General features: G+C 34.8%; 1 protein-coding gene across 1 annotated transcript; it reads right to left on the bottom strand.

Moving 5' to 3' along the window:
- Positions 1-1435: 1435 nt before the first annotated feature.
- Positions 1436-2600, bottom strand: LOC119085494 (thioredoxin domain-containing protein 5 homolog). The gene is made up of 3 exons (XM_037195910.1): positions 2571-2600; positions 1970-2328; positions 1436-1883 (listed from the first exon to the last, which is right to left on the bottom strand). Exons 1-3 carry the CDS (start codon positions 2598-2600, stop codon positions 1619-1621), a joined length of 654 nt encoding a protein of 217 aa, XP_037051805.1. The 3' UTR covers positions 1436-1618.
- Between the last annotated feature and the right edge of the window lie 7191 nt (positions 2601-9791).

The raw sequence follows: 9791 nt of genomic DNA, 5'->3' as shown, positions 1-9791 counted from the left end.
ATCAAAAAAATAGTGTCGAGCTACAGTAAATTTAACGACGTATAAATGTAACCGAATTTTACAATAGAGTTAAATTTATCAGCTCCGTTAAATACTGACGGGAATTGGGCTAATGAAAACATTCAATGATAAGTACCGTAATGCTTAGTTTCCTCTTACCAAAAAAAGTACTCCGTGTGAGAGACAAAATTGAATTTTTTCAATTTTTCTTTGTTTATTTGACAGCTTGCTCTCTCACGGCGCTCTAACGGCTCTCTCACGGAGTACTTTTTTTAAGTGGAATGGGCACTTAAGGCAAATTATATTTACTGATCTCTCTCTAATCACAACAAGATTGTACTGAATTGTTATTACTTGCCTTGAGGTGGTTCTCATTAAATATTTTCACATAAATTTTGACACATCCTTCAAGGCAATTTAAAAAAACTGGCCCGACTTACATTTCCTTCTTCTCTCTCTCTCTCTCTCTCTTTCTCTCTCATCAGAATAGTCTAATGTAAAGTAAGAGACAATTCTAAATTATTTATTTTGATCGCACACTTCACTTCCCTAGCTTTTACATAAACACAAATCAAACAGACAATCTTTAAGAAAAAGGTCGAAAATAGAAGATTTGAAACTCAACAGTGAGGTACATCGATAAGGTTTCCATCTTAACAAATAGAAGAAAAAATGTTAACTCCGTGAAGTACATCTACGCAATAAAGGTACTGAACAGGTACGATCTACAATTTACTCACAATTTTAAAATAATATAAACACGAGTGCATGTACAAAGTCTCTATGTTTTCTCCGGGCCGACATTAGACCATACCTGTATTATACTACAATGAAAAATACTGCTAAGATATGCTCTGTACATGAGATTACTCTACATACCATGATCACGACTGTACTTTTAAAATCTAAGTCTAGTCTTTTGGGATACAAATTTCCCGTTGAAATACATTCACTAATTTTCTCTTATTTAGTAATTTTATCTACAGTGTACGTCAGTGAAATTTAGACAAGAATTTGCTTCAGCCGTTTTTCAGCTGATCCATTCATACAAGTGTTAGGCGGAAGGTTGAATTTAATCTAATAATTTCTTTCATTTAGCTAGTAGATGATTTTGGAACCATGTGACAACTGTGAGCTGTACGAAAACTGCTCAGAACTTCTTTTCTTTTGCGAGACTTTTTTTCACAAATTATGGGAGAACATTACTGTCTGTATCATTTACCACTTCTTCGTCTTCAACTTCTATCATAGAACGAAAGTCCTTGGTCCATCTCCTGAGATGATGGTGTAAGAAAACTATCACAGTTGGGCTGTTTCAAGCTTTGTGTCGGATAATAACAAAGACAACGATTAGTGTCGGGCAAGATATGACCCCGCTAGCATTCAAATGAAATTTATCAGCAAACCGGTACAATGAAAGACCACAAAATTTTCATACCAACTTTCGTGCTGCAAATTTAATTCAATGAATATCTCGAAACGGTACACAATTTCAAATTTTAGTTAAATAATTTAGAGCAATCCGGACAGGCAAGTGCACTAAAGTACAGTTCAGTTGGTTAACCCTCTAAAAAAATGTACACACAGGCATACAGCACACGCGGTTTATACATTTATTTTACAATTCATCGCGATTCGAACCGATTTGCCTGTTCACAAATTCAAATAAATCGTCCAATGACCGATTGCCACTGTATTCACTAACTTTTTCGCCATCTTTGTAAATGTACAGTGTTGGGAAACCATTTATATCCTGCTCGGAGCAGACCTCTTTGCTTTCGGCTAATGTACAATCAACTTTGGCTATTTTAACATCGGCTACATCAACAAATTTGGTAGCTAGCTCGTCCCATGTTTGTGCCATTCGTTTGCAATGACCGCACCCAACGAACACAACGAGAGAAGTTGAAAAGAGGAGCCGGTAAATTAATGAAAATCAGAACACGAAGAAAACGAAAAGTCTACGTACCATGGAGCGAAGAATTTCACGAACGTGACACCCTTTTCGATGGCATGATCGAAACTTTGTGTGGTCAGTTGTAACACCGCTTCGTCGACTTTGATTTGTGCTTGTGCGGCATCTGGTTCAGCAGCTCGTTTGACGATAATACCAGCAGACTTTTCCACGTACGCTTTCAGGTCATCAAGCGTTCGCTGGCCGGTGGACTTTTCGACGCGTTTTCCATCAACGATCCACAACAGGGTCGGATAACCTTTCACCTCGAATTGTGAACAGATCGGTCGGTAGAGTGTGCAGTCAATTTTTGATATTGAAACGGTTTCATCGTACTCTAATGCGCTGGCTAATTCGTCCCATGTGGGTGGGTGCTAGGCGCTAAAAAAATAGATTGAGGGAAAGTAGAAATTAATTTTTAAGTTTTTGTATGTGAGGATTGAGCAGAATGCGATTATGAATAGAATTCAAACATGGAGAGAATCCATGAATGTAGACAATAAATGAGACAATCCGATAATTTCTACTTTTTTTTTAACAAATGTCTGTCAATGAATCAATGAAATAATTGATGCAAATTCGAACTGTAGTCATGAAATATCGATGGATGTAAAACCTGCAGCGCCATGCAAATCGTTTTTATCATTTTTAGCAAAGACAAATATTTCGTTTCCACGTTTTCAGTAATTAAATGAATGAGCACCTGTTGACACAATGGATTTGCCGGTAGGCAAAAGTTTTCTTTTTTATTTTGATACGTCGATATGTCGCAAATGGAATCAATAGAATGAATTCAATTGAAATTGATGAAACGTATAATTTTATAACAGTAAGTCTCTATCTGACACTGATGTTTTATGATTAACTATTGGAATACCCCCGGCCTTGCCCGGAACTACTACAATGACAAAATATTTAAATATTTTAGTATATTCATGCGTCCAACCTAAATTTCTCCAAAAAATATTTTCAGTGTCAAAAGTTCATTTTCGAATTTTGCCGGTTAATGTGCGCAAACTATGTCAAGCCCAAGCAGCCCTCAGTCGAACGGTCAAGAATATAATCGGAACGATCACACTCCGTCACCAGTGGAAGCGGAAAAACTTATGCCGATCGTGGAGTCGTTCGAAAATCTGTACCAATGGTTGTTGTCTGTCACCTTTGACGAGCCCGATCTTCAAAAAGCTGTAGAGGACGCGAAAGCAACGATCCTACCAGTGTTGAACATTCACATCCCGAAAGAAAGGACACGCCATTTCCAATTGAAGACCCACTCGACCAAAAAATGATCAGAAAGAGACTTTTGTACAAATGCTCGGTAGCCATCGTACGGTGTGAGTCGGATGAAAAATCGATTGGATCCAAGTTTCGAAGAGAAATTTACGCGGCTAAAGTAAAGATAGAAGGATTAAAGGCTGTGTTAGCTGTAAGTATCTACATTTACAAACAAAATTTATTGAAAAATATTTTGGAAAAAAAAGTCAAACCAAACTTGTTTGACTGTTTACAGTAAGAAGCAAGCGCGCCGAGTTTGGTCGTATGGGGCATATATTGCCAGTTTCTTATATTTACCCGTCATCTCCAATTTTTTTTAAATTCTTTTTTTTTTTTGTTAATCAATTTATAAACAAGATTCTGCTTTAAAAAATTTATTTCAACTAAAAATGTATTCGAATGATGGGACTAAATCTTTGACATTAAAAGACGGAAATTCTTCTCGACTTTTGGTAGCAACATGCAAAATATAATTCGTTTCAGCTTCGTCTTTTGAAAGTGTTTTCAGAAAATTCGATATCAACTGCACCTCTCTTTCCGCTGTATCCCCCTAATTATGATTGTAAATACGGAGAATCCAAATCTTATACGGCGATTTGTGGGTAATTGTGTTGGATCGACCCATAAAAATTGTTCGAAAAATATTCGTTAATTCATTCCTACCTTTCAATCGTGAAAAAAAAACTGTGCAGAAACAATGTCCTAGCATGTTCGCACAGATAAAAAATTCTCTTTCTTCAGTAAAAGAAGAGAAAGCAAAGAAATCTAATCGAAACCGAAATTACTTACGAACGTGAAAAGTAAAACCCAGAAAATATTGAGATTCAGTCAATCGACTACTTATAATAGTGTTGTAATACATGGTCTAAAATGGAAGATAATTTAGATGTTAAGGCAAAACGATGTTTATCCAAAATTGTTAACAAAAAAGAAAACAAAAAAAAAACGAAAACATCAACCGATAATGAAATGCAAACATGATTAGCGATTAAAATTTAATAATTTTTATATTGAACCATGATATGGGTGTGTTAGATCACAATATTTTTTTTTATTTATTTATTTTTAACTTTACACAGGGATATGACCAACTCTTAACTTGTCTCATTCATTTTTGCTAAATATTTTTGTTTTTCGTTTCGTTAAAACCAAAAATAATTACACACACAAAAAAACAGTGATATTCGTCAATTTAACGACATAGTTTTTAAAGAAGAAAAACACTTTCTAACAATCGAAATTATAGACGGTGTGTAATTTGTTCGAAAGATTTTTTTAAAATTAATTTTTCGTTCTAAAAATGGTTTTGATCTCTACTATGTGTAACATACAAATATGGTCATGATCGTAGTTAATTTATTTAACACAGATACCAAATGTCATGTGGAATGCGTGGAACGCGAGTGCTTGGAGAAACAGCGACTGCTACGCAATTGACATCTGATTGATTTTTTGTTGATTTGTTGGTTTTGTCGAGTGCGTTTCAATTTTAACATTTTCTTTCGGTTTGGTGTAACAAGGACTGAAACAGCTTCTAGTTTTGTGTTAAAATTGTTTCAAAGTATTCTAAATTTTATAGGTTTCAGATGTGTTCGTATATAATAAGCCCTAATTTGGCCGTTAAATCGTGAATTTTGCTTTGTGTTCGAGTGATTTGTTTCCGTACAGAACTCATTCTGTTCTTTTCTTTTTTAAAAGAAAAATTTAATTAATTTGATAATACTGTAGGCAAAGTATCTAAATTAATAATTTTCCATTAATTCGTCACAACTTTTAATTCATAATTCAATCCTGAAAATTCGTCAATCTAAAAATACACTGCTCGTACGCATTCACATTCGCAATCAACAAACGTCAAACGGTTTTCATTGTCTCATTAGATTTTTTTGTGAAAATGTTTTTTGCCTACCTATTAAACCAGAGCTCTCAATATTTCCGAAATTGTTTCATTTATTCGATTCAATAAATTGTTTACAAGATGCTTCAATTGATAATTTTTATAAATTTCGAATAAGGAAAGTGCTCTTAAAATCAACAAATCGAAAACAAACGAGCCATCAGAACAGTCGGAGCGTTTGCTGCGACTGAGCCCCGTACAAACCCGTATATCTATTGCGTACGTGACCCTAGTGCGTCTGTCACCCTACTTTGACCGTAAGCCTATGCGCCGGTTAAAGTAGGTAAAGTAAAATTATTATGTAATGTGTACATCTTAGAAATTGCGCATAGCGCAATTACGAAGCCCCGTACGACGTTCCTTTCAAATAAAACAAAAATTTCAAATCGCCCTAAAATTTTATTTTATTGAGTATAAATACACATAGGGCCTAGTATCGGCCTCAGTCCGAGGATCCAAATTTAATTTTTTTTTCAACTACATTCTATTCGGCCTTTGATTACCTTCCAAATGAAACAAAAATTACGAAAAACGGATGAAATTTGCTCGAGTTATATGTAAAATACACATAGGGCCCTAGTAACGGCCTTAGTCCAAGGACCCAATTTTTTTTTTTTTTTTTCAACAACTTTCTATTCGGCGTTCGATTACCTTCCAAATGAAACAAAAATTACGAAAAACAGATTAAATTTACTTGAGTTCTATGTAAAATACACATAGGGCCCTAGTAGCTTTTCACTTCTAGGGCCCTAACTCACGGTCCACTCACCCGATTTTAAAAAACTTTTTTTTCCTGGATTGGTATTGACAATACCCATTTACATTTCCATCGTTTATTTTGCCATAAATATCACCAAAAGACCTTAAATCACTTAGGTGGCCCTAACTCACGAAGGGCCGACCCGAATATGCCCATCTTCGAACTTAGCCTCACTATTTTGACTATCTTTCAGGGAAAAAAAAAATTTTAAATCGGATTTGATTTACTCAAGATATCGACGTGACAGACAGACGGACAGACGGACCAAATTTTTATTGCGGATTCGTCATCTATGAACATAGGCAAACACTTTGCCCTTACCGTCTGCTTCGAATTCCATCAATTACACACGGCATCGTAATCCTATAAGCCCCTTCGTACTTCGTACGGGGCTAAAAACAATGTTTTTATTCTTGGAGTTATTTTCAGGAAATTTATGCTACGCAAGCCTTTGAATCGTCAATTCAATCGACTGTTGTATTTAATCGATGATGCGAAGATCTTTACGGCAAATTGGAATGCATTTTGGGATCGGCAAAAGATTTAGGCAAAGTTTCAGAAAACTATGTAGTTTATGTGGAAAATCAAATAGGAGAAGATTTCTTTTGAAGGTTGTTTTGAAGATTGTACTTAAAAAGGTGAGGCAACCATGTTGTTTTCGGTCAGTGAATTAGCTTGGCCACACTACAAACCACTTATGCCTCGGAATAGGTAGGTTTTTGACATGAAAATCAAAAACCTGATCTGACCTGACATGTTTTAAATTTAACCTGAAATAACCAGGATTGACCTGATTCATTTGCATATTTCTTGTTAGTTTCCTTTGCCGCTGAGTTCTAAAATCGTAATTTTCGTTTCGTAGTTTCACGGAGGATATTTGCATAATAGAAGTAACAAATTTCTCAAGATATTGTTAAAATAATTTGCGAAATAGGTCTGATAGAATTCACTTCAGGTCAGTGTCTGTATTTTCAGGTTCAACTCAAATCAGGTCAAGTCAAAATCTATCAGATCTGATCCAGATCATATCAGGTTTCAGGCTATTCCTATTCCAATGATTTTCGATTACACTCGTGGTGTCCTTCAAATTACTAACGAAAATACAATGAAGATGCGTCTGATGTTTATTGACACATGTTGGATTTTGTTTCTTCGCCGTTGGTTAAATTAAAGTCAAAGCTACAAAACATTTGTAATATGCATGTGGAGAGGAGTTAGTAGTCTTAGCTTCATACTTTTGTTGATTTTCAGTAATGTAATTAGTAATCAAAAGAGCCTGATGAAGAGCAAAGCCGAAGCTCGAAATATTGCGTAAACTAACGTCTTTTATTTACAAACCACCGCTATAGTCCAAGAAATCAACCAACTTTAGTTTATTGTCACATAGCACATCCTTCTGACAGAAAAACCAAAGAATATATTTAACGAAAAAAAGTTGAGCTACGGTTAGAGCTTAGAATTTTATTAAGATTTGAGATAAGCCTACGAGGTGTAGTAGTCAAGCCATTTTCTACACTCACATTTTCTGATATTTTTCAATTGTCCAAATTTGTTAATGTTCGACATTTACGCAGCATTTCGGAGATAGAAATATGAGATTTATTACATAATGCCATAGGTGAGGGATATCCCCACTGGATTAATAAATTATCAAGCAGCACTGCAAGGTATTTTTCTAAAAAAAAGCAACGAAAAACCAAATAAAGAATGAATTAACTGAAGTAACGTACTTATTTCAAGAAGTTCAATACAAAAACCAGCGCTAAGAGTGCAATAAATTTATCAGATTTATCTTTTCGACTAATGGATTTTTTAAATCTTATTAAGAAGGGGTTTCTGAAATAATTCCTCCAAAGTGACTTGATAAGAATTTCTGTAGATACTTAAAAAGAGATTAGGTCAAAATTCAAAGATATTCAGTGAGCCCGGCTAACAGAACCCTTCTATTATTCAATATTAAAATAAAGATCCATTGAAATAGAGGAAAAAAAACTTTTGAATCGAAAACATCTGCAAACATCTATTAGTAATTCCTGATATTTCCTTATTTTCGAGTAGATAAGTAGTCAAAACACATTTTAAATGAGAATGAATTAAAACAGTATCGAACAAGCGAAGAACAATTTATATAAGTTCTTTAACTGTTTTTGATCAATAAATCTAAGTTTTATTTAAAAAAAATCGATATCCGACACTTGCGGAGCATAACTTTTCTGAAAATAACTCCAAGAATAAAAAACATTGTTTTTTGTTTTCGATTTGTTGATTTTAAGAGCACTTTCCTTATTCGAAATGAAACAATTTCGGAAATATTGAGAGCTCTGGTTTAATAGGTAGGCAAAAAACATTTTCACAAAAAAATCTAATGAGACAAGAACCAGAATCAAGCGGATGGCTTCACTTAATTCCATCAGCAAATATTGGTACCGCAATGAATAACCAAGATTTCCAAGTTTGCGTAGCTCTTCGTCTTGGCATTCCATATTTCTCCAAACACAAATGCATCTGTGGTGTACTGGTGGACGGAAATGGCACACACGGCCTCAGCTGCCCCAATGCGAAGGGAACATATCCACGTCATGTCACGCTCAACCGTATAACGCATCGATCATTAACAACGGCTCACCACAGTTCGGATCTTGAACCACTTGGACTTTCACGCGATGATGGAAAGCGGCCGGATGGTGTAACTCTCGCGCCTTGGTCGAAAGGCAAACGTTTAGTCTGGGATGTAACTTGTGAGTATACTATACACAGATCAAGGCTTCCAATTTTCTTCTAGCTGGTCTAGCTTTCGAAACTTTAGGACCATGGTGTAAAGAGACGAAACAATTCTTTCACAAACTTGGCAATATGCTTATTGAAGAATCGGGTGATATTCGCGCCAAACATTTTTTGTGTAACAAAATTTCTCTGGCCATACAACAGGGGAATGCCACCAGCATTCTTGGAACACGCCCATCCAACAATCAGCTAGATGAAGTTTACAAATTATAAAATATGTAAATACTCATCACATGTAAAATGATCATGAATTTTCGGTAAAAATAAAGAAAATCTTAGATGAGAAAATGAAAACCGTTTGACGTTTGTTGATTGCGAATGTGAATGCGTACGAGCAGTGTATTTTTAGATTGACGAATTTTCAGGATTGAATTATGAATTAAAAGTTGTGACGAATTAATGGAAAATTATTAATTTAGATACTTTGCCTACAGTATTATCAAATTAATTAAATTTTTCTTTTAAAAAAGAAAAGAACAGAATGAGTTCTGTACGGAAACAAATCACTCGAACACAAAGCAAAATTCACGATTTAACGGCCAAATTAGGGCTTATTATATACGAACACATCTGAAACCTATAAAATTTAGAATACTTTGAAACAATTTTAACACAAAACTAGAAGCTGTTTCAGTCCTTGTTACACCAAAGCGAAAGAAAATGTTAAAATTGAAAAGCACTCGACAAAACCAACAAATCAACAAAAAAACAATCAGATGTCAAATGCGTAGCAGTCGCTGTTTCTCCAAGCACTCGCGTTCCACGCATTCCACATGACATTTGGTATCTGTGTTAAATAAATTAACTACGATCATGACCATATTTGCATGTTACACATAGTATATAGATGGAAGTGACTAGTTGTTAGGCTAAATAGGTATTTAACTAGAACTGTAATGCAATTCCTTTCTAAAATTTAACACGACGAAATTACAAAAATTACTCGGAATTGAATTTGTGAACTGTCGAGGACAATACACCAATCAAGTGATTAAATTAGGTTTGTATAATATTACCGCGACTATTTGAATCGCTATTGTAAATATGACCAAATTAAGGGTAATCGATGCGCGTCATCTATTATAAATTATGATCAGTATTTGTATGTTCGTTTAGAGCGG

Source organism: Bradysia coprophila, unplaced genomic scaffold, assembly GCF_014529535.1.
Source record: "Bradysia coprophila strain Holo2 unplaced genomic scaffold, BU_Bcop_v1 contig_94, whole genome shotgun sequence".
Lineage (NCBI taxonomy): Eukaryota > Metazoa > Arthropoda > Insecta > Diptera > Sciaridae > Bradysia > Bradysia coprophila.
The sequence above is the reverse complement of the archived record's forward strand: the minus strand, read 5'-3'. Positions and strand labels throughout refer to the sequence as shown.

Excerpts from the sequence above, each read along its gene's own strand:
- LOC119085494 (XM_037195910.1), bottom strand. The coding sequence starts at position 2,600 with ATGATAAAAACGATTTGCATGGCGCTGCAG. Across the intron at positions 2,329-2,570 it reads CGATTTGCATGGCGCTGCAG|CACCCACCCACATGGGACGA; the intron begins GTTTTACATCCA and ends TTTAGCGCCTAG. Across the intron at positions 1,884-1,969 it reads GTGAAATTCTTCGCTCCATG|GTGCGGTCATTGCAAACGAA; the intron begins GTACGTAGACTT and ends TGTGTTCGTTGG.